This window comes from Aplysia californica, unplaced genomic scaffold (genome assembly GCF_000002075.1).
Source record: "Aplysia californica isolate F4 #8 unplaced genomic scaffold, AplCal3.0 scaffold00059, whole genome shotgun sequence".
Classification (NCBI taxonomy): domain Eukaryota; kingdom Metazoa; phylum Mollusca; class Gastropoda; order Aplysiida; family Aplysiidae; genus Aplysia; species Aplysia californica.
Window position 1 is genome coordinate 1,959,079 of NW_004797329.1, and position 26,294 is coordinate 1,985,372.

A 26,294-nucleotide genomic window follows, 5' to 3' on the forward strand; every position below is an offset into this window, starting at 1 on the left:
GCCCGTCTTTTTCCATCAGTCTGAGACTCTGACGACAAATTGTCCATCCAATTCTCTCAGTCCGAGAAGTCAAATTCTCCATCTAATTTTCTCACGCTCATTCTGAGACGCAAATTCTCTGTCTAATTCTCTCAGTCTGTGACGGCAAATTCTCCATCTAATTCTCTCTGTCTGAGACGACAAATTCTCCATCTAATTCTCTCTGTCTGTGACAACAAATTCTCCGTCTAATTCTCTCAGTCTGTGACGACAAATTCTCCGTCTAATTCTCTCAGTCTGAGACCGCACATTTTGCTCTGTCTAATTCTCAGTTTTGCTGGTGCCCCTTACAATTACATCTTGAAGTATTACAAACCATTGCTCGCTGTAAACGTTAGCTCAGAATTACTGTAGTTTTACTTACATCAATACAGCTATGGATGGCAAATTCTATCACTTCGCGATAATTGATGGCACCAATAAAAGAATGTTCAATAATATCAGTTTGTCATTATGTAATATAATGGTACGGTATCGCCTTTCTGTAATTTTCAATATGTCTACATACATGTGTAATTATGTATTGCATTACAAGTTTTTAAAGGACTGGGCCATTTGCATTGTCAATTTCTGATATGACTGACACTTGAAATAAATGGTTAATTCTGTCAGTCTGTACTGACAAAGACAAACCTGATCGGTGGATTAAAAGACGTTTGTCTGTGATGGTCCATGTATTTAATAATCTGTGTAATACATGTACTACTAATAGATAATGGCATCAGTAGCAGATAATGGTATCAGTATCAACCTGTGACAATAAACTGTCTGTGATGGTATCATTAGTACTATTATTAGTCTGAGTAGTAAATAATGGAACATGTATCAGTAACAGTTTGTGATGAAAAATCCTATTTGTAGATGGTAAAAAACGTGTCGGTGATGGTACGTTATATCACTCTGTGTAATAGGTAATGGCATCAGTTTGTGAAGGAAAATCCATCTATCTGAGGATGGTAACAGACGTCTGTCTGTGTGTGATCGTATCAGTCTGTGAAGGCCAGATTAACACTTTGCCGTCACATCTCGCTGTTCAGCAAAAATGCCGGGCGAACATCCACTCCTGTCACAAATCACCCAGTTCCTTTGGATTTCCCCCAAAATGCTTGTGATGGCAAGAGATTTTACAATATTGACCTTGTGATGGCAAAATGTTCAAGGAGTGTCGCTATGGTTACTATGAAGGATAAGTGGTGTTAGTCTGGACGGCCTGTGACATTACGTTGGATGGCAAACAATTTTACTATGGAGGGTATGATATTTCCACTGTGGGTGGGGTGGTGGTGGTGCTACGTTGGGAGAATCTGAAGTTAACGCTGGAGACACTGCTTAAACCCGAGAGCAAGTGGGACACTGAATGAAATTGGTAACAGGAATGGAACATAATACCATACAGTCATGCACAGTTACCCCGAACACGGAAAACTTGAAATCGCCGATAGCTCGTACAACGTGCCATTCCTCGAGTGATGTCTCTTTTTCATGTTCCGACATTGGTTGAGCCAATTATGAAGGTGTTAACAAACGTCTGTAAATCCCCCACGTGTTTGAGTCAACCGTGCCTGACTGTATCAACAACGCAAGACAAACAAAAGAACCGAAACAAAAGAAAACCCATGCCACACAGTGGCTATACTGAAAGCTACCAGGGCCATCAAACAGAAAAAAGAAAAGTATCTCATCTCTTCACCTTTCTATCCAGTCTGTGACTAAATAAATCAGTGTGGACCAATGGCAGTTTTATCATGCATGTGGGCAGTGTTGATTATAATGAAATGAACAACTTTCTTAACTCTGTAAATATACAATTTGTGAGAGCACGTCCAACTGTACACACACACACACAAACACACACAAACACACACACACACACACACACACACACACACACACACACACAAAGACAAACAAAAGTATAAAGAACACCTTTTAAGTGATTACAAAGCAATTTTGACTGACATTACATCAATACACAAAGAGTGAAGCAAGCTAGGATACGTCCCCAGACACTCCTGAATTTACACGATTACAAAATGCAAATGTACATGGAAACACAAACACACACACACACACACACAAACACACACACATACACACACAAACACACACACACACAAACAAACAACCAGCAAGCTTCTATATGTAGCCAACACAAGGAAGGACGCAGCATTGCAGGGAGAGAGATATACATGCACATATTGAAAGAGACCCCCCTTAAAAAAAAAAACAACCCAATAACAAACAAACAGCAAAAAGCCCCAACAGATGGCGCGACAAAAACAAAACAAGTTAGTGTGCTTCAATTGTGCTATTAAGGCAGTCAAAGGTATGAAGATTGAAACATCGGCAAAACATAGGAATGATGGGTTAATCGTCATAACAATACACTCAGACTCAGAAAACAATCCACAACACACAAAAAAACCCCCCCCACAAAGCTTAGAAATCAAAAGACATGAGGAACGACTCAGCAACAAATCAAACAGCAGGAACAGAGAACCAACGTTTTGATGTACAACACCAATATTATGCCACCCACTACACACAAAACAATTAATAACACAGTCGGAGAATACTCAACACAGCGCAAATTAATGTATTCGTCTCAATAATGCTTTCATCAACGGAAAGACACAATTCAGTTTGAACAAAAAGAATGAAAACAATTCTTAAGTAATGCAGATAGGTGTTGTGGCACAGAACTTCACAAGTTCATGAAAAGCTATCCATTTATGATGTCGTTGCTGCAGGATTCTAAAGGATTAACTTGATTTCAGTAAATTCTACAGGAGAGTGAAAATGTAAAGAGAAAGGCTATCATATACATTTTAACTGTTTAAAATCCCACATTGAAACAAATATTTGGATAGGTTAATCTGGCTCAAAGCTATTTATGCGATATGTTGCGTAATGTCAGTCAGAATTCAGAGGGAAAAAAACAATACATTTTTGGATTAAGTTGTTTCAAATCCTGCAGTGATGATATGACTATCAAGTTGAGGCAAGGCAAGATAGGGACTTTTAAATCAAATACGAAGTATAATGATCAATCTAGGCCCATAGGGGCTTTTATACTTGAAGAACCAGCACCAGTGAAGTGAACCAACTTAAGAGAGTGACTGACCGTAAACATTTTATGCTCCATTGGCAAGCTTAATAAAATACTTGTGTCTTCAGCATGCAAAGATATAGAGCCTAACAAATGCACCTAATATGTAGGTGTTATTACGCCCTGATCAACATAATTTATATTACTTAGGTGGCGGGCTTCCAACCCTGCCTGTCAGGACCAACCTAGGTTGTGAGAGATACAACATCCCAGAAGAAAGACCAAGATACTTGATAAAAATTTCTTCCCACTCACAAATCAAACTTGGGTCTCCTGCATGCGACAGCTAAGTGCCTAACCACTACACAACAGACGCTGATTAACCACTGCACCACAAGCTCCATTTCACAGATTCAACAGAGGATGGACAGAGCTCAAATTCTGTTTAACCAAGGAAACTTCCACACATCATGACACAACTAGTAAAAGAATAAATCAACACTGAATCCAATAAAAAGAATGCAAGAGAAAAACAAGAAGAAAACAAATTATTTTCAATAAGTAACAAAGTGAGACAATAAAAATGCATTTTTGTACATAAAGTATGATACAATTAACTCTCTATCTCCGGCAAGCCGCTCCCAGCGGCTCGCGGCCGGAAACGCTGAGCCGCTGAGCCACTGACAGTGGCTGGGGAACATTCCTTTACGACGACTTCGATATCAAATTATTTTTCGGCAGTTGCCGAAAACAGCTTGCTTTTACCACGGGATAATTCATCAGATCAAGAACTATCGAAAAAGGTTAACTTTTTTATATCTAATGACCAGTTTAGTAACATAAAATCGATTTTGTACCAAAATAGGGTCCCGGCCCCAGCATAAGAGTTAATAGAGACAGTAACATGAAATATATTCAAAGCAAATTTTTTTTAAAGAGAAAAGGCGAAAGAATTTTAACGAAACAAAACTGTGACACCACTACTCTTCAAAACAGCGAAACATAAGCTACGCACAATCAATGACAGAATTCAATGACAAGCACATCCATGGTGATTTCATCATCATAAAAAACAATTCGTAACACAGCTGACACAGTTGTCAAATCGCCACATAGTGGAACTCTTTACATATATATTGATATTATAAACAAAGCAATAACACAGCAAAGGTTTGCACTATTAATATTATCAACACCACATTCAGTGGAGACCGCAAAAAAAGCCTCCAGTTCATATCAGTGAGTGTGCTTCTCAACATAAGCACTATAAACACCTGAATAAATTAAACCATCGAGCTGTACAAAACTGTCTACACATAAACCAACAGAAGTCAACTGTTACTGTTAGTCAAAGCTATTCACAAACTCCAAAGCTCAGACACACTGGATATGTTTTGGACACATCTTCTGAAGAAAATCAGTGAAGAGGAAAAAAATAGTAGGCCGAAAGCCTGGAAAACTCCCTAAACGACCAAAGCTCAAGAATGCTCTATTAGGGGTCCAAACCAAGATCATCTGCATCATACCCCAACATGATGATATCCACTGAGCAAATGGTGTGCCTAAACTATTCCATTGATTTATTTATAGACACACCAGCCATCCATATCTAGGTGATGTTTAAATCTCTATGTGTGTCTGGAATGAGCCGTTGAACAACGAACAAAAAAATCTAAGGCCTAAACAAGAACAAAAAGATATGGTTAGGGTAAGTCTCACCGACAGAACCCAGAGAGGGAAAAGTGCAGCCCCGACATGACCCATATAGAGGCAAAACCCTCATAAAGGACAACAACAGAGTGCAAGGGCATCTGATTTGTGTCAAGGATTGGACAGAAAACCCCCCCCCCCAAAAAATGGAAGCATGCCCAAAACAAGGTGAGTATTTGATCTATTGTGAGGACAAATTCTTTAGCTGCACTAGACTTTTCTAAACTACTACCTACAAAGCAAAAGCCCATTCATTATATACTTAATTAAGTGTTACACAATACAGTGAAATTATTTCACCACACTACAAAGCAAAACTGTGAACTAGTGATTTCAAACACAGCAGAATTCAAAATAATGCTGTTCCACGGTAACAAGCAGTACATTTGGACTATACTTTCGTTTCAGTAACTGACGGGACAAACGAGGTGTTTTTTCTGTCCCGTCAGTTACCAAAACTTAACATGTCACAGAATTTGCACAACCTACTTTAATTTTTTTACAAATGACTGCATTTAATACCATTCTGAATATGTCTTTAAAAAGTTCTGTTAATTTAAAGTTAAAATAAATTGATTGATATTGAATTAGTGTTACGTTGGATGAAAGTAAAGTCCAAATGTCCCGTCAGTTTCTGCGGAATAGCCCAATTATGAGTCAAGTCAGGCAACAAATTTCATTCAGGCGCACAGAGAACCAGTGCTGCCTCACCTACAACCCTACCGATGCTATGAGCATAGATCTAAGCAAAAATAGATCACTGAGCGATCAAGACTAAAGTCGTTCATCAAATAGTAAGTATATCAGTATTTTTTTCTACGCATTCAAACTCGACCTAAGAGACAAAGGGAATTTACAGATGTCTGGTTATAGAAACTTGTCTAAATCTGTTATGGTCACATTTACAAATAACATCTGGATCTAATACTAATAAGGATAGCACTCTCGCTTTCCTGTGAAAATTCTCATCATCACTACTGTTGGACAACGTTGGCAATGATCAAGACTGAATGCCTTCTGGATATTTACCTACTCTAAATATGACGGAAAACTTTCTTTGAGCATAACAAAAAAAAATCTTTTTTAAAAAGTAGGGTAGGTGTTTCTACACCTTGAACGAGATTGAAAATATTGCACCTTCATTGAAGATTGTTCAGGACAAACCCCTTGAGAACTGAAAGGCTCACAGTCCTCTTGATGAATCCCGCAAATTTCGCACGAAATAACTGTTGTATCGTTGATGGGCTCAAGGCCGTTTCAACAATGCAAGTTATTTATGAGTTGGTACTTTCGAAAGTGAAGTCCATCTCCGACAGGACTGAGCAATGAGGGTGGAGAACTAAGGACACTCCCAAACACTTCAAGTTCTCAAACATCCTGAAAGGGATTCAAACCAGAGTCAACCGTATTGTAGTCAGCATGATACCAACTGAGCCCCCCCCCTCCTCGCCCCACCCACCCCCAATTTCAAAAACAACCCACAAAACCAACAAAAACTTAAATAAATAAATAAATAATAAACAAATAAATAAATAAATAAATAATAAACAAATAAATAAATAAAAAAATAAAAAAATAAGTTTTTAAAAAGGCTGAAATTTAATTAAAGAAAGCAAGAACAGCAGAAGCCTCCCAATCTACATACCTGCGTCTGTACATTTACAGTGTATCTCGGATACAGAAAAGCTGAAAAGCACTCTCACAAACCATAAAGGTAGACAGAAGCCTTTTCATAGAGAAAGTAAATCTGCAAGAAAAAAAAAGTTCTTATTTCAACCCTTCCCTTGGAAGAAAATAAAATTCTTGAGATATTTCCAGCTTCTCCTCAGACAAACTGAACCATTGCAGTGACATATTCATAGGAGGATGAAACCTGAAAAAAAGGATCCGATTCAGAGAGTTTCAGAAAGCTGATCTGGGTAACCTCCACCTCTCAGATTAAGACTAATTAAAATAGATATAAAGAACTCATATCATATCACATTATTGAAATTAATTAAGAAATTGGCAACACGTTTGAGACAAAGAAACGTGCACAAACACTCACACACACACACTGAAGCGTTTCCATTCACATACAAATGTGCCTACATAAACACAGGCAAGAACATAAAAGTAATCCCAAAACAGTGTTATAATGTACAAAGATTTTGGTCACCACATAAGACAAATTGAGCTTTGGCTGGACACAAGCAAGCACAATAAGTATTCACATATTTCCATCACATTTCTGGCTATGAAGACTGCTAACAGAGGGAAAACAAAAACAACTTTGTCTGAGTAAGAAAAAGTTGGGGGGAAAATAATTAGCAAAGACAACCTTCGCTACGACTTTGTCAAATTAAGAAAAAAGTAGAGAAAATAAACAGCAAAGACTTTTGCTACAATCAGTATAGTAGATTCTTCAGCTCGGAAACAGAAAATTGTGAACAAATAAGAACCAACTTGCATTGCACAATACATCAATCTATATATATATAGATATATATACTTGACATACACAAGCAGTGGCTTTTCGAACGAGGACTAGAAAGCATCTCCTTTGATTTTCTAGGATGACAGGCAAGCCAGTCAGTAAACTCTCCACCCAGACTCTGAGCAAATCATTTTCATTTTTCATTCTTATCTACATTCAAGCAATGAAAATAATGATGATGTTGATCGCAAGCTGGCAAAGTGTGAGAAAGCTTATTCTAAAGGAGGCAGAAAAAAACAAAACCTTTCTACATCACTTCACTAAAATTTTACTCACTGGAAATTCGAGGCCTCTTTCATCAAAATTCTTTTGCTTGTACTTCTAGGAAAAACACGCATTTATACATGATGCACACTCATAGAGCCATATCACCCCTTGAAAGTTCAAACTGTCTTTGTTGTCAATGCTTCTGTCCTCAGAATAAAAGAGAAACTAAACTTAATACTTTTAACCCCTTGACTGCTAATCATAAGTCCACGGCATGTGCTAAGGAAATTTCCACAGTGGCTGTGTAGGACACGATCTGCTTTTTGAATGGCTATAGCTCGCTTACTATAAGCACTAGATATAGCAAAGTCTATGTCAAATAAAAGAGAAATGAACACACAATCCATTGGTGTGACTCATTTTTAGGTATAAGTATTCTGTAGAACAATTTGGCACGTGAAAGTGGGATTTTAAAAAATTTCGCCTCCTCGTCATCTCGGAGATTACATCTAAGACAAAAACCTTTTTCAGAGGAATATATATTGAAATCTTTGTTTGATAAATTTCTGCAATAACCTAATCCATTGGCCTAGTCAACATTTGCGAAGCCATCGTGGCGAATGTAGACTGCATGCAAAAACCTAGGAGAGGCAGACTGACTTGGTCATTCGCGCACAACACACTACACACCGTGTCTCTTTGTTTTAGCTACATTCAAATCCCGGGACTAATAGCCTAAAAACAGGCATGATCACATCGGTAAGTGGACAGAGAATACAGGGATGTAACTCGTGTTATTCAAAACTATGTAGAAGTGAAGATATGCACGAAACAAAACAGGGTTTTTTCAGGTACGCCTGCAGCGCACACGGGAGTGAATTATTAGGGCGTACCAGGTAAGCCCACAGAGCAGGCAAGGGGTTAACTATAGTTCGAAACTACTAAATAATTTTGAAGAATAAACTAACTTGACTTCCTACCAAGGAGATGAGATACAGATAAAATTTCTCATGATGTATCTAGGAGCAGACTTGTATCATTATATTCATTCTCAACATCTGCACAATTAAAACAATTAGGCTCTCAAGGAAAAAAAAAAATTTCTAGAACGAGACAATCTTGCAATTTTTTTTTTTCATCGACAATCTCATGCATGGCCACTTCACGCACAACACCAATGACAGATGACTGAATGGGATCACTTCTCCATGAGAGACAGCTCTAGAATTTTCTGAAGCTCCTCTTCTTCTTCTTTCCTCCTCCTCTCTTCTTCCTCCTGCTCCTTCTTGGACAACTCAAGGATCATCCTCAGCTGGTCATCCTCCTCTTCCGAAGCAAGGCCTTGAGGAGGGCGGGGCTGCGGCGGTAGGGGCCTGTGATTTTTCTCGAAGCCAGGATTGGCGGTGATTTCTGAGCCATCCATACCACCGGACTGGAAGCTGGCAGCGATGGCTCTGAAGGAGACAATCAAGAATGTTCTTTTGTTTGTTTGTTTGAGTAAAGAGAAGCACATCACACAATAATGGTTATTTAGTGCTGGGAAAAAGTAAGACAGACAGACAGAAACAACAAAGGGGAAGTAAAGAATTAGGACCTACCAGTGGCACCCTCCACTGTTCCTTAGTTAGAGTCGAAGGTAACTGTGAATTCGCAAGACAGTGTCCATATTTTACAAGGTCAAAATTAGCTTTTCTTCTTTGAATGACGGAGCAGCATCCAACTAAAACAGTAGCTAATGGTGAACTGGCACAACAGTGTCCATGGTTTACAAGGAAAACTTTAGTAGCATCGTTTTTTAAAAGACGGAGCACCACAGAAAGCTGGCATCAGCAGCATTGAAAGAAGGGGAAGGGAAATGTTCCAAATTTGAGTTGTAGTTTACGGTAAACATTGTAGTTTACGGTAAACAGAGTGACCAAAGCCACAATTTATGTGAAATAAATCAGGATTAAACCAACACTGAGAAGAAGTAGGAGGAACAGACGCTACCACTCTACTGCAAAAGTAGGTTAAAGGTAGGCCAGGAAGCCTATATCAAATGCCAAAGTTTAATTTTTTAAATTTAAAATGTATGTTTTTTAAGACCTTAACATAATTTAGATCATTTAGGAGGCTGGCTTCCGACCCTGACAGCCTGTAACGGCCAACCTGGGCTGAGAGAGTTACAACATCCAAGTAAAAAGACCAATATACTCGATAAGAACTTCTCCTAACTTGAGAATCAAACTCACGTCACCTGCGTGCGACAGGGAAGCGCTGAAATGCTACACCAGATGCTAATCTAGAGGGGTGAGAAAACTTCCATCAAACCAAATATGAATAAACACGAATTGTTAGAAAAATGGCCAGTTTTTCTTTCATTATTTACCACATTACACCCAAACTCGCCCAGGAATCCCCTTACACGCTCCACCCTGACTCGCCCGGATCCGCCCGCGCCAACCAAGCGTCTTTAGAAACAAAGTCTCGCCTTGACAAGACTCTGGGGCCGAGATTTTGATTGGCATAGTTATTGCAAAAAGTTTCTTCTTTCGTATGATACCGAAACAAAATTTTTCTGGCCAGTAGTTTTAGTATTACAGCCGATAGAAGTTCGATCGCGTTACCGACACTTCGTAGGTGTCTCGACTTGTTGAAAAGCAACACAATTGAATTCGAAAAAGGAAATAACGATGGATTTGAGCAAAAACATGCATATGGCATATCAGATGACTCGGGTTTTGATGAAAATGTAGCAAGAGTTTGGGGCGATTCAGATTGATCAGGCGTAGAAAATCTAGAATTTAGATCTAGGGTCCGACCCCGAGGCTGAGAGTGAGAGTGATGGGTCGGACACCCCGATTGAACTAAAGTTAGAACATTTCCAACAGCTTGCCCATACATAAAGTTATATTTTTCTAAAACTACATTCATTATTCGTTTTAACTTTTATTTTTCAGGATTTGTGGAATTTGTTATAATTAAGCATTTTTAAAATGCGTTTTTCAAACGCTTGTATTCACGGGAGGTGGGTTCCTTCCCCTAGCTTAGGATCTAACAATGGACTTCCCGTCCTGACCCTTAGGGTATTATGTGTTAAATATCTGGGGAGGGAAGCGCATACCTTTGCAACATTTTGTCCTCATCTTCCATGGGTCCCCCGTCTTTGCCTTTGTTCAGAGCCTCGTAGAAGGTGACCTGAAATGTTTTTTATTAAAGGACTGGAATATGAAATATGAAGGTTGAGTACTTAACAGGCTGCCATGCTGTATGCCTCTGGCTAGGGAGGACTGAGAAGGGAGACTAAAATTTTTTTTAAAGCTTACCCCAGGCGATTTTTTTTTTCGGGGTAGGGGGTGTGGGAGTGTCCCTTGATCAAACGAACATCATCTGATGAGTGCATTGATGGTCTAGTGGTTAGGCTGTTGGGCTCCCAACTGAAACATTGTTGATTCAAACCCCATCAAAGGCCCAAAGTTGTGTCCTCGGGAAAGGCACTTTACACGAATTTACCTCACTTCACCCAGATTTGAATGGGTACCCAGCTATAGACAGAGAATGAAAGTGTGTGTGTGTGTGTGTGTGAGGGTGTGTGTGTGTGAGTGTGTGTGTGTGTGTGTGTGTGTGTGTGTGTGTGTGTGTGTGTGTGTGTGTGTGTGTGTGTGTGTGTGTGTGTAGGTGTGCACGTGTGTATGTATGTGTGTATGAGTATGTGTTTAGTTTAGTAAGAGTTTTACGGCACTTGCAACACAATAAGGTTATATAAGTGCCGAAGATTAGAGGTGTTACAAGAGAGTAACAAACACAAAAAAAAAGGAGGGGAGATAAAGAAGATAGATGTTTGATAGGAAAGAAGGAGCAAACCACACCAGAGCACCTGCCAACCACCCACTGAGTATGTGTGTGTATGTTTGTTGTTGCTGTTGTTAAATGGTATCACCTTGTGCATTTTCTGTCCTTCGATTCGTCAGCTAAATTGAGTGATGATTCTGCATTGAACAGCTTTTTGAGCCTTCTCAGAATTAGGTGCTAAAAACATGTCAATCCCCATTACTATTATTATTATTATTATTATTATTATCATTCTTATTAAACCACGTGGGCCTTACCTGCTCATTCTCCGTCCCTTGTTCCACCAGACTTTGCTGTATGGCAAACTGTAGAAGTTCATCATCTTCATCTCTCAGACGTTCGTGATGTCCATCTCCACCTGAATAAGTGACAGGCTAAATGTGATTACTCAGTTATTTTTTCTTTTCCCCCTTACCCAATCCTATCACATTGACTTTATCTGACTAGTACAGCATGGTACACGTGATGGATAAGCTATAGTCAACACAGGGTTATGATAAGGTTAGTTTCATAGATAATAATAATAATAATAATAATAAATAAATTACACTTTTATTTGTCCCAGAAGGGCACTTTGTTTTACAATGGCAAACATACATACATAAATACATGATTATAGATACGTACATACATAAATACATACATGCATAAATACATACATAAATACACACTATTACACAAATACAGAACAGTTTACAAACAGTGCCACTGTCGGCCGCCACTGTGCAGATGGTAGACTTTACATTGTTACTTTTTCTAGTTACAATTTAGTTCCTCCTTAAAGACTGTTGTGATTGCTTAGTCAAAAGGATAGCACAATTTGAAAATGAGGAAAAGTGGTGATATTTTTGCAAACAGTAACAGGCAAAACAAAGGACTACTTCTTTCCAGTTTTTTTTGTCAGTCTCCTCTGAGGTATCTGAATGCCTGTGATCTGTAATACTATTCAGCATGGAGTTAGATAAAGACACTGAAAATTTTAATCCAAAAATTAATTCTATCAAATCTATGATTTTTATGTTAAACGTTGACAAATTCGATGATAATTATGATGATGCAATGTTATTCAACAACAAATGATGATAAAAACACAAAAATTATTAAATATATGGGGTGTCACAAGCCATGGTGACCTTTCAATGTCCATGCTCTGTAAGATAGATCGACTAGAACTCACCCAGTCTCCCGTAGCTGGCTGGAGCATTGAAGCACTCCTCCTCTATGCTACAAGTGATCTGTTCAGGCGTTTTCACCGTGGTCACGTAACGGGCCTCCTGCTCACTCGCCTGGATATTGCCGAAAGTGATGCGTGCGTTCAGCACATGGAACAATGGGATCTCTGCAAGAGTAAACATTTATGTTTGTTTGTAATTTTTTTTCTTATGCTAGTAAGAGTTTCGGAAGATTAAAAGTGTTACGAAAGAGCAACAAACATTTAAAAAAAGGAGAGATAAGAACAATAGGCGTTTCATGGGAAAGACGGAGCAAACTACAACACGCCAGACTAAAAAAAAACTTGGTGCTCATCTCAAAAGACAAAATAAAAGACACATTTCCGGCCGTTTATCAGATGTGTTCTTGACAACTCAAGATAGCATTGGGAAGTTTTGCAGGGCTCGCAACTGCATACGATCATATGATAATGCAACTGAAGATAACTATTCAATTGCACATGCACTTCTAAAAAAAAGTGAGGAGGCTACTACATCTTTAGATCAGTTGGGTTCATACTGGGATACAATGTGGATGACTGTGGTTTGAATCCTTAAAGGGGCTTCAGGTACATATGGGCATGCAGAAGGTGTTCATAACTCTCTGAGCACTCACCGGTTTTGATGGGAAACAAATTTGAATCCCTAATGTGGCTTTGTGTCTACATGGGCATGTGGAAGAAGTTCATAACTCTCTGTTCACTACCCAATTTTGATGGAGAATCCGGTTTGAATCCCTAATGTGGCTTTCGTGTATAAATGGGCATGTGGAAGGGGTTCGCAACTCTCTGCGCACTCACCAATTTTGATGGGGAATCCGGCGGGCAGCTGGAGGGTGATGAAGTCCCTGAGCTTGGCGAAGTGCGCGTTGCTCTGAGCCATGAGGTCAATGATCGGAATGACCTGCTCCTGGAGGGACAGTGGGTAGCCTTCGCACAGCCACAGGCTGGCCTTGAACTTCTGCACCTTACTGCTCTGCTCGATGGGCCGGCCTATGTCCTTGTCGCCAAGGTCAATCACGTGGCTGAAGTACTCCTCTGGGCTGATGTTACCAGGGTTGTACGATATCGACGTGGACATCTGAAGGAGGAATACATTCAATTCTAGTGAAGAGAGTCTACAACTATGGACACACCAATCCTAGCAAAGAAAGTCAACTGAACTTAAACCAAATTTCTCCACAGGGATCATTACAAATGGATATTTATTGTACTTTTGTCAATTAAAGAGGAATTTTATTTCATTTTTGTCACCAATTGTTTTATTTTAAAAAAGAACAGAAAATAAAAATTAAACGACATAAGCATCATTTACTGCATTAAAGGTGTCTTGGTAGTTCTAAAACTGATAAGAGTAGGCTTTGGCCCCCATCCCTGCTAAATTCAAAATTAATTCCTGCCAAAATGGAAAATACTCTAGTCAGTATAAAAACATATAGAGAACCTTAAAAATCAGAATGTGACTACTTGAAGGGAAGAGACCCTACAAAGTTAGAAAAATGGCCACATTTGTCAAATTCAGTTGCAGGTTGAAGGTTGAAGAACCAGCAGTCGGCTACCCCTGGGATCTAGTAAGAGAAAGCAAAGAAGAAGAAGACTTACTGCGTCAAGGCTGTTGCTGCTGGTGGTGGTGGTCATGGTTTCCTCTGTGGCGCCGAGGAAAGACTCTAACGGCGTCTTGCTACTCGACTTCTTGGCCTTCACCTTGTCTTTTGCTGCTAGATGCTCGGTTCGAGTCTTTGTGACCAACTCCACATTGTTCGCCGTGAAAACCTGTCACAAATCAAAAATGAGTGAACTTACACACAACTGGTCTCATTCTTTAGTGGTCTGGGTAGCCTAAAGGTTGTGCTGTTTCACTTGACATGCATCTATAAGATCATGACTTTGAATCCACTACGTTCCTGATTTTTTTCCTCGAAAAGAAAATTGATACAGATAAGCACATACACAGCCCACAATCAAGTGGCAATAGATGATACTCCATGAATATAATTTATTCTAATAATTACTATCATTAAGAAAAAGAAATGTTTGTTCCTGTCGCTTATATGAAAATGTAATGAACAATGTGCCAAAATCACATACATAAGATTGGTAAGAACTTACTCCATTCACATTTTTAGGAAATTAAATAGAATTTGCAATAGTTCAGAACAAAAGACAAATGTAAATGACTCAAACATAAGATTTGGCATGACCAATCCCACATGAAAAATAAAAAGTCAACAGAAAATTAAGAGACACAGAGTAACCCAAGTTCATTGACATGATATATGACCAAACAGAAAAGTCGCTTGACTTCCATCAATCAGTAAGGGAGTCCATACAATTAATTAGCGACAGAAACATGTTTTAGTAAGAGTTTTATGGAACTTGTAACACAATCAAGTCGTATAAGTATCGAAGATTAGAGGTGTCACATGACAGGAGTAACAAACACAAAAAAGAATGAAGAGAGATAAGGACAATAAGTTTTGATATGAAAGAAGGAGAAACCACACCAGAGCAACCCCACACCACCCGCCCCATAGAAACAACATCCAAAGACAAAACCTCGACATACCTTACATTCATACCCATTCACCGACTCCGTCTTGTCACTTCGCCATCCCCATATGCCTGATTTGCTTCTGTAAATGAAGAAATAGAAAAGAGATCAGAACTTGCCATCCAAGGTTCTAATTCATCATACAATTCCAAAAACATATCGGGGTTGGATTTTTTTTTCTTCAGTGTTTTATACGGCACTTGCAAAACAATTAGGTCATATACATGCCAAAGATTAGAGATGTTATAAGAGAGTAACAAACACAAACACAAAAAAGGAGGAGGGATAAAGATGATTGTTGTTTGACAGGAAAGAAGCATCAAACCCCACCAGAGCATAAGCCAACCACCCACGACAATATCTCTGATGTAGTATTCTCGGTTGAAGTTTCTACAATTGTAGAGACAGGCACTGATAACTCAAACACGCCAGGGATAGACAAATGTGTTCGACACAGCCATAATTATGGTCAACCGATAACAGAAAATTGTGTGCGACACAGCCATAGTTATGGTCAACCGATAACGGAAAATTAAAGAGACATCAGTTGGGGAATGGCAAAGTGTACGAGCTATCAGCGATTTCGAGTTTTACGAGTTTGTGTTATCAGTGCCTGACTGTATATGTACCTGCAAAGTAAGAAAATTTGGCTATATGAGCTTGAGAGAAGACAACTGACAAACTCAAGATCCTGAGGGAGCAGACAGCTATGAAGGCAAATAAACAGGGGAAGAGGTTCGTAACATTCAAATCTGCAGAAAACCCCTGTAAAAATACTAAAATAAAGATGATGATAATAATAATACTAACAATAATAATAGTAATAATAATATTAAAAGTGATAATAACTATAAATGATTATAATAATAATTGCATGTAAATGGCCCATATCCACACTCTACAGCATGCTTAATGCGCTTCACAATCATTTAAAAAATCAAAATAACTGTTGCAACCACAAGAGACATGATCAGAAACACTACACAAACCCGCTGACCTCTCAAAAGATATTCTATCTGTATCTATGTAAGTGGTGCAGGCAGGCGATGTCAGACGAGCCGCGACAGCGTCCTCCGAAGGTCGCATGACGGACGAGTCAGCAGTAGCCGGGAGGACACGAATCGTCTCTTGGTAAACTTCATGAATGTCGTGATCCACTTCCATGATAGAGGCTGCGTTGTCTCCTGAGAAAAAGGAAAACAAGAAAAAAAAAACACTTAAAGAATCTCCTTTATTTTCCTGTCAAATACCTTTTCTTTCCTCATTCTTTTCTTTATATGTTATTCTCTAGTAATACCTCTCATCTTAAGCACTGTTTGTGCCAACTGACCTACTTACAATTAGAGCTTTAAAATAATTTGAACTGCGTGTTAGATTATATCATAGTGCTCTCCATAGATTATTTCTGCAAGAAAAACCACTGTGGTAAAATGTAATCATTGTGATGAGAGGCATCTTTGCAAATCGAGAAACAAGAATCACAGGGTGCAGGCAGCCTTGGATGAATGGGGAGCAAGGTGAATCCACATGTGTGATTTAAAAATATGTGAGGCATCGTAGTGAAATCAGTCGCTCGTAAAAATAATGAAATCGAAGAAGAAGGGAAGATAAGGACGATAGATGTTTGATAGGAAAGAAGAACCAAACCACACCAGAGCACCCGCCAACCATCCACAATTTTACTTCGGAAGCCAGGCGACCCCCATCTCCTTCAATGGCAAATATCTCGACTTTAATTCAAGATAAATGGTTACTTTTTTTCATCTAATGCAAAGCAAATGAACAAACTTTAAGATGATACCAATGAAAAATTTGTCAGTACCTGTAACCTTGAAAATGTAACTGCGACTGCCTCTCTGCCACGTCATGTTGTCAAAGCCAAGCAGAGTGGTGTCTATTCTCACACTGGAACCTGAAAATATCCCCACAAAAAATGTCATGTATTTTTAACATAGTCATTTAGTCAGGAAGAAATAGAAAAATTGTTGTAAAACAATAACACTGTGGACCTTCATTGAGCTAATCCTGAAAGTATGGCTGTTCAGTACACGGCGGGCCTGAAATGTATCAAGCCTAAGCATGTGAACACAACCTTAAAACACAATTCAACTTTTTCCCAAAAAGTCTTTTTTTTTTTTTTTCTTTTCAAAAGCTAAAACTCCTCAGGCAACAAATGAAGACAGGTTTAGCTTGAGTTTCAGTAAAGAGAAGCATATCAGAATACACACAATAACATTCATTTGGTGCAGACAGACAGACAGACAGACAGACAGACAGACAGACAGACAGACAGACAGACAGAAGGAAAGTAAAGCAGTAGAATTACAAGTCGCACCCCCCATCCTTTCAAGACCTATATAAACTATGTCCCCTTGTGATCGTGCAAAAAGTCAATAATTTTGCGTTGTTTGCTTCGATGATTGTTTTTTCATTGAGGTCTTCATAAGTAGTCCACAACCCATCAACTTTAGTGACAGAGCAATATGAGCAAACAAATACTGAACCTGTGTGGCATCATGGAGAAATGAGGCACTCGCAAAATATTGAAATTGAAAAAAAAAACATTTTTCCTCGCTATGGCAACTTTGGACAATTTTTATCAAATTCTTTTGTCTCAACACCTTTAATATCCATTCAAAACACACTTCCGTGTGGATTTTACTGAAAAATGAGGATCAAAATCGACGAGTGCTCGATTTCGTCACGACAGACATTATATATATGTGTTCCGCGTATTTGAGTCTCTTACAAAATTATCTAGAGTCAGAGTCAAACTGAAATTTCTGGTGCAAACACCAACCTTTCTTCCACACTTTGTATGTATCACTGGGGCACATTCGGGAAATGAGAGGCACTGGAAATAAAAAACGATTAGACATATATTACGTCACCATCATCATCCTCTACATATGTTATATTATAAATTAACTTGGCACAGTGTGTTCATCTTTTGTCACTAGAATCTAGAAAACGTTCAACTACAGTCAAACCAGCTAAAGGTGGAACCATAAAAAAGCCGGATAAAAATTCCCTCCTTTGACATTTTGCGTCTTGGACACCCACACCACCCTGTCTAACTACACTGCTCAGGGCTCACATGGACAGGGTAACAGCAACCCCTCCATCTAGCACCCCCTTCCCCATTCTTCTCCTCTCTCTCTCTCTCTCTTCTGGCGCTGTGGCTTCATAAACAGTCAGCGATGCCGACAGCACGCAGGAACTCAACACTCGCCAGGGGGTCCTTAAAAAGTGCTGAAAGTCATTCTTCTCCTGGCAGCATGGGGGTAAAAGGTAAGAGCAGACGGAACCAAACTTGGGAGTTTTGTTTTAAATTGGGGAAAAGAGCAGGCAAAGCATGCTCCGTGTCCGAACACGTCAAAACCCTCTGAAGGGAAAGAATTTTTCTTTTGATTTCCAGGCTAAGAGGGATTCCATTTTAAACAGGTGTATTATAGAGGAATTAACCAAAGGGGGGAGGAGGGAGATTCAATTATGACAAATTTCCAAGTAGGACGGGTCTGACTGTGTCTTCATACAAGGCAATTCGTCACAATTCTTTTTCAGTAACTAAGAGAGGCAGCCTCATAAACAGCTCTCCTGCAACATTAATAACAATACCAGTAGTAGAAATAATGATAATAAAATTAATCATAATAATAGTAATATCTATAATGACAATAACAAATACAATAATAACAATAATTATAATGGTGATGATAATGACATTATTATTATTACATGAAATAATAACAACAGTAAATAATCATATAAATAATACTAATTTTAATATTTATAATGATGATGATAATAACATTTTTTAAATTTTTTAAAAATATAGTAGAGTGTTTTACACCGCTTGCAACTGCATAAGGTCATATGAGCGCGCGGGACACACCTAATACTTTTAGTTGGTAGGAAATTTTGAATTTTGCCTGGGTGGCGGCCGAAGCCTACTCTTATCGATTTTAGACCACCAGGGGATCTTTAACATGCGCAACTTGCACACGGGCCCTCTGAGTTTTTCGCCCTTGTCCAAGAAGGCTAGATGTAGATCTTTCCTACCAGAAGATCAGGGGTGTGGTAGAAAGACAGCTGTAAGAAGGAGTCAAGGAGTAGCAGTAGAAAGGCTGCAGAAAGAGTCAGGAGCCCAGAGGAGGGGGCAAATAAGGTGAAGGGGTGGGGGCAGAAAGAGGAGACGAAAGCAGACGACAGAATATTGCTAGAGAGCAGGAAAGGAGGTGAAAGGAGACAATTTTAGAGAAGAAAATTTTTCGGTTGCTACCCGGATTCGAACCCAGGACCTTTGAATGAGAGGCCAACACCTTAACCTCTAGGCCACGAGAGCCCCCAATAATAATAATAATAATAATAATAATAATAATAATAATAATAATAATAATAATAAATATAATAATAATTATAATAATAAATAATAATAATAATAATAATAATAATAATAATAATAATAATAATAATAATTATAATAATAAATATTTTCCCACAGTTCATAATATTCATACCAGAAAGAAGACTTTTACTTCTTAAAAATGTACCAGTATCCCAACAGACCACATTTGAAACATTCTCAGTCAGCCCAAATATCCCAAAATTCCAATGAACGACTGGCACTCATATGACCTTATGCAGTTGCGAGCGCCGTAAAACCCTCTACTATATATATATATATATATATATAATGAACCAAGACTACTTCATACCCTCACTCACAATGACACCACACAAAGTACTTTTTCTTTTTTCAGTAAAACCTACAACATATATGTTATAAATACAAATTAACGAAATAATAGGATAGAACAAAAATGTGCCTACTTACCCCAACTGGTGAACTCCCATTTCATTTCAACATAAAAATCTGGGGACTGAAAAAAAACACATTTTGTTGCATTATCAAAACAATGATGGCATTAAAAATTTTTAAAATCTTTTCCATCACATTTTTTCCTGAGCTCACTATAGTTTAGGTATACACAGACAGAATTCAGAACTGATATAATCAGAAAGTTTTATATTATATTTTTTTTTTTTAATTTTAAACACTGAAACAAGAACTTTCTAGGAATTTACAAAGCTTGCCTGCATTACTGACTTACGTTCAAGTCAACAAACACTCTTGATCCAGACTTCAATTACGGTTTTCAAATATTAAGGGGAGACGTACATTCCCAAAAAAAATGTCTAAACAAATTACTTTTATTCACTTTCATGCAATTGTGCAAAAAGTTCATAGGTAAATAGCATGTACTAAGGGTGAATTTGTTGACTTTTCCTGAAAAATAGGTCGCCATGGCGGCCATCTGGATTTTCAAACCAGTTTCTTAGTGCGGAAGAATTTCATATAAAATATTGAAACTACAGCCTGAAATTTGGAGTGTTTAGGAGAGTAAAATGCACTGAAGGAGATTCCAACAATTTTCCCTATCACTGTCTCACCTCTTGGAGTTTTTTAAGTAAATCTGGTACACCGATCGTTCTCTTGGAATAGCGTTGGAAGTCTCTGTACTGTAACACTAATTGTACCATCTCTGGGTCGCCAGTGCAAACAGCTTCGTGCAAGGCTGAGGATGCATTCAAAAAGAAAGAAGCCTTTAAAGTATATATATAAGAACCAAGATTGGTCACTTTTATACTGATACAGATAACAGCTGAATGGATACACAAGGTCGAAGCAAAAAAAAGAGGGCTCAATAGGCATTGATTCGTCAATTTGAGAAGAAAGGGGTAACTAAATTAATTTGAGTAAAGGGGATTGTGACTTTTGCTTTTAAGTGTCTTTGGAGGTTCAGAAGTCAATTTCTGCAAGGGTGCCTGCTCTGTCAGGATACTACAAAAAGTTTTCGTCCCATCAGTCTTGTTTCCCATTTAGCACCACGGTTGTCCTTCCACTTTCCCCATCACATCATGCTCAACATATTCCTCAAAACGAATATCTCCACACTTACTAGTTATGGCACTTGCAACACAATAAGGTCATATAAGTGCCAAAGATTAGAAGTGTTACAAGAGGGTAACAAACACAAAAAAGGAGGAGAGGTCAGGACGACAGATGTTTTGATAGGAAAGAAGCAGCAAACCACACCAGAGCACCGGCCAACCACCCACATGAATAATTCAAACTTACGACAGAAGCTAAAATCACTGTACACAAACTAATTACAAAGTGACAAACAGTGTGTGCACCTGGAAAAAAGTCCCAGCTGTTGGAAATGTTGGATATATTGAAATAAGGGCACAGTATTATTGTAGCAAAGCTGCAAATTCAATGCTGAACATGTTGATTAAAAAATTTTTGAAATATCTTAAGGTGTTTTAAAGATAAAAGCCCTATTTGGTAAAACAGGGTGTGAAAACCAAGTTGGGAGAAAAACGCAATTTCTAGTACATTTATAACCTTTGATGAAGAACAACAGGTCGCAAAAACAACTTATTAAAAAATATTCTGACTAAAATATAAAATATTTTTAATATGGTATCAAAAAATGGTTAACTGACTGAACCAAATTTTTGACCTGGTATGATTTTAATGGCCATTTCACTCCATAGCTCAACAATGAATGGCTTTGCCGACAACTGGGACCTTTCTCCAAGCACACACTAATGTACATATACAGTAACATTACTTAAGACATCAGAGCTGCACTTCTTGTACCGAGACCTAACATTGACAACACACTCTATGCAACATTAAAGTAACTGCTGTTGTAAGACATACCTGACCAGTATCCTTTATTTTCAGCATTTGCATTTGCACCATGCCTAAGTAGAACCCGTGCACTTTCCAAGTTGCCCAATGTTACAGACAAGTGAAGAGGCGTGCGACCTCTAGGATCTACAAGTTCTATGTCGTGCTGAAATACAAAATATGAGCATATTATATATAATATGGAAACTAAACTAACGAACAGAGACTCATTCACAACAAAATAGTTCAGAAATACTCCAGCACCATATTTTGCACAGCCTAAAGATTTTAAGTTTTACAAAAAAAGGTAAAGATGAAACCATTTCACTTTTAAGTGCAGGCTGCTAATGTACAGGGTGATCCAAAAAAAAGGTACAGCTTTTTTTCTGAAATAACTCGCACAAAAGTTGTTCTAGAATGCTGTAATTTGGAAGAGACATAATTCATTCAAAAGGAATTTGTTTGACATAAAATCCACGAAGAAGAAACTTGTTTTGAAAACGGAAATGGTTTAAATAAAAAAGTGCACAAAAACGCAAAGTTCATCAATTTTTTAAAATCTTGTAAAGGAAGTAATGAAAAGATTGGTTGACCTTTTTTTTTACTTTCTCTTTGACATTTAATTTTTCATCCCTGTGACATTTAAACAATATCTAATTTTTTACAGAGTTTTTAAAAAATAACGATTTCATTCTTTCTGAAATTCCTTGGAGCAGTGCTCTACATGCCCTCCTTTGGACTTGACACATTTTTAATGCGTCGTTCGAAATGTTCAATGGCGCCCAAATAATAAAAATAATAATAGCTAGCATTTGTAAAGCGCAAATCCCTGCTCAAAAGCAAGCACTATGCGTTTCACAATCTATACTATTACCCCAGCAGACCCAAGAGCATTCTGAAACAACCTCAACTTCCTGGGAAGCATACAGTGCAAGCGGCCATTTATAGGCTCCAAAACACTAACATACTGACAAAATCTTCCACTGTCTATGGCTGGGTACCCATTTCCACCTGGGCGAAGTGAGGAAAATTTGTGTTAAGTGATTTTCCCAACGTCACAACGTCAGGCCCGCGGCTCAAACCCCCGAACCCGCAACCTCACGATTACGTGTCCGGTAGCCTAACCACTAGGCCACCGACGCCAAAATACAAGGACCTGCTAAACCATGAGTGTATAAAGCCACATTGTACATATTCAGTATGAAGTGGTTACTAGAGACAATAGGGAGAGGGGTGCCCAATAGACAGCATTTTTTAAGCTAACCCCGCAGGGTGAAAATGGGCTTTGTACAAAACAAAATGTCATCAAGGAAATGATCGTTGTTCTAGCTCGCTGTCCGTTACTTTTCATGGTCTTTTTTCCATTTGAACGAGTCAGTGTGTTCTTCTTTGTTTGTCTCGTAGCATGATTTATCCGCCATCGGCTTGCAAGCCCCTTCAGCCAGCAACGTTTCAGGGTGACCCGGGTCGGCCTTCACGGCTAGCGTAACGCCTCAGTGACATAAAGTCACACCGTACTTCAGCCAGACCCAGCTATCCCCTACTTTCTCCTGTTCCCACCTACTCCGACCGGGACGAAGGGTCATTACATTTATATAGAACGACAAGTTACAAGTTACTAAACGATAGAATTTAAAATATGAAACAGACACCTTCTGAAGGTAGTTCCTCAATGCTGAATGGACTAAACAGTTCAATTCTGCGGATAACTGACAAAACGCCGTTTTCAGCACAGAAGTTTCGAGAAAAAGAGGTTGTTGTAAGCGTAAGCATTTAAAAATAGAGTCAAATTCCTAAATTTGAATTCTTCTTTATTCAAAAACCAGTCACAGTTTTATTTTGATTTTTTTCACACAAGTAGACTGATCGGATTTTCAATTTTGCAGAATAAAAAATTTTGGCGCCAAAATGAATAAAGGCATTTTCTCAGCTAACGGTGAAATAGAGAGTGGCCTGCGATTCAAACATCCACTAACAACTAAAGAAACAAGGAATACGGCAGACAGTGGGTGTATGACATTTTAAAAAGAAAAACCTACCTCTTAAGATAAAAAAATTTCTACAGATCCATCATGCACCTCCATGCATTGTTGCTGCATAAAAATTGCACCTAAAGTTTTATATTTTCAGAAGACTTCCACATTTTAAACATTATTTCCCCACTGGGTAACAGCCCCCAAACCCCCCCACCCCCTCATGAACTCAGAAAATAAGTCACCCTTTCATCTTTGTTCACTTCTCTGTCATTTACAATGTTTGCAACTTAATAGTCTTAGATCATTGAACTCACTTCCACTGGCATATCAAGGTCAGAAATGCACACAAAAGTATTGGATCAAAATAATGCCAATATTATCAGACGAGAATGAATTTTAAAACACAGACAGGCCTCTTCTCATTGACTTTCTTTCTGAAATTCTGTTTTCCTAATATAAAAGAGAACATGATGTAAATTTAATTAAAACAAAGACGCAGCTTAAATATCCTTCTGCGTGATATACTGGCAGTAAACGTTGTTATATAGTTAAAATTTAATCTACACAATTTTTCAATCAACTGTCCATCAATCATCAGATCAAACAGGCGGATAGCTAGAAAACAAGAACTAAGTGCCATTGGCCGATATTTATAGTAACAGCCATCTTGTTTGACCTCGCAAGGGAGATGCCCGCCACGTCATTAGATCATTATAATTTAAAAAATAGTGACGATTTTGCGTAGCCGCGGTTCGCACTGGCAGCTTCCAAGTTCCTTCAGCATTTTACAAAATGCAGCAAGAGAGATCGGTGTAGTATATAAGTGGAATCCATATATATAACAGGCCTGGTGTTAACAGGGATCCAGCTAAAAGTGGGATGTGTCATATCCCCACTTTTTTCTTTCTCTCCTAGTAAAATTAATCGGCCATAGAGGGACCAACAACGACAAATCGCCCAGGCCTATAACAGGGATTCCGAGACGCAATATTTTTTTTAAAATTCTTCGTTTGTTCTGTTTTGTTTGTTTTAGTAAAGTGTTTTACGGCGCTCGCAACTGCATAAGGTCATATGAGCGCGCGGGACACACCTAATATTTTCAGTTGGTAGGAAATTTTGAATTTTGCCCGGGTGGCGGCCGAAGCCTACTCTTATCGATTTTAGACCACCAAGGGATCTTTAACATGCGCATCTTGCACACACGGGCCCTCCGAGATTTTTCGCCCTTGTCCGAGAAGGCTAGCTGTAAATCTTTCCTACCAGAAGATCAGGGGTGTGGCTGAAAGACAGCAATAAGAAGAAGCGAAGGAGTAGCAGTAAAAAGGCTGCAGAAAGAATCAGGAGCCCAGAGGAAGGGGCAAAGGAGGTGAGGGGTGGGGGCAGAAAGAGGAGACGAAAGCAGACGACAGAACATTGCTAGAGAGCAGGAAATGAAGTGAAAGGAGACAAATTTAGAGACGAAAATTTTTCGGTCGCTACCCGGATTCGAACCCGGGACCTTTTGAATGAGAGTACTGAGAGGACAACACCTTAACCTCTAGGCCACGAGAGCCCCCCAAAATTCTTCAGGATTCATTGTGCCCGCTAATCTTAGCAACAGACAATTGTAAGCCAACGTTGACTAGAAAATAGTGTAGACAGTTTCTAAAAAGCAGTCTGGGGGGGGGGGGGGGGGGGGTGGACGGTTGGGGTGATGATACGAATGCTAATGCTGTGAAAGCTCCTGCTGTGTCGTCTGCAAACTGATGACACTCGCCCCCCTCTACGAGAGTGCAAGTGTGATGTAAAGCAATGTGGTGTACTTGCAAGATGCTTGAACCACGCACTAGCAATCAACCTAATCTAGATCTAGATCTAGATTCTAGATCTAGTGAGTGAGAGGAAGTGAGATTTATGATGACAAAGTGGGAATCCCTCAATAATGTCAAACAAGACGGCTGTTACTATATCGGCCAATGGAGTTTAGCTGTTGTTCCCTAGCTTGCAAGTGTCAATTCAATTGTCAAGGGTCAATAGTCAATAGGGGCGGGTCATATCATGGAATTTCTCCCCAAAATAAAATTTATGAGACCAAGTAAGAGTCAATTTCAGTGGGTGTCTTTCAGTGAGTGAAAAAGCATCCTAGACTTTATCTAGATATCTAGATCTAGATTCTAGATCTTAACCATCAATTGTAGCCAACGGACTGCTTTTAGCAACAAAACACTTCATAGTAAAAGCCTGAAGGCAGGAATCTGATCTCCACTTTTTAACTTCAGAATCTGATTTCTGTCATAAACATAGCTCACTTAGTCACTAACCGACATCAAAACTTACCAATTTCTTTTCAAGCTCAGCGTCTAATTCTCTGAAACTGTTGTGCCAGACGAGCCAATGAATAGGAAATTCATCTTTCAGAGTCTTAGCTGCCATCTTTGGCACACAAACAAAGAAAGAAAAGTTTCGCAGAAATGGGTGACTCCACTGTTTAATTGTTTATTTTCCGTCACTTCCTCATGATCTATCGATCGTAGTTTTCATTACAGCCCAACCTTGATTGCGG

The 26,294-nt window shown here is 38.7% G+C and overlaps 1 protein-coding gene across 1 annotated transcript; it reads right to left on the minus strand.

Annotated features, from left to right (window-relative positions):
* Positions 1 to 5,743: 5,743 nt before the first annotated feature.
* On the minus strand, positions 5,744 to 26,294 carry LOC101861719 (ankyrin repeat domain-containing protein 13D). Its single transcript, XM_005093185.3, has 14 exons — positions 26,069 to 26,294; positions 21,807 to 21,942; positions 20,528 to 20,652; positions 19,911 to 19,956; positions 17,874 to 17,927; positions 16,896 to 16,985; positions 16,071 to 16,257; positions 15,089 to 15,155; positions 14,125 to 14,295; positions 13,324 to 13,603; positions 12,490 to 12,651; positions 11,570 to 11,670; positions 10,585 to 10,658; positions 5,744 to 8,935 (listed from the first exon to the last, which is right to left on the minus strand). The coding sequence occupies exons 1-14, from the start codon at positions 26,162 to 26,164 to the stop codon at positions 8,680 to 8,682; spliced, it is 1,845 nt and encodes a 614-aa protein (XP_005093242.1). The 5' UTR covers positions 26,165 to 26,294; the 3' UTR covers positions 5,744 to 8,679.

Coding starts and splice junctions, on each gene's coding strand:
- LOC101861719 (XM_005093185.3), bottom strand. CDS start 26,164: ATGGCAGCTAAGACTCTGAAAGATGAATTTCCTATTCATTGGCTCGTC. Junction 16,258..16,895: donor TTACATTTTCAAGGTTACAG/GTACTGACAAAT, acceptor CCTTTTTCTCAG/GAGACAACGCAGCCTCTATC. Junction 11,671..12,489: donor AGCCAGCTACGGGAGACTGG/GTGAGTTCTAGT, acceptor TCACTTATTCAG/GTGGAGATGGACATCACGAA.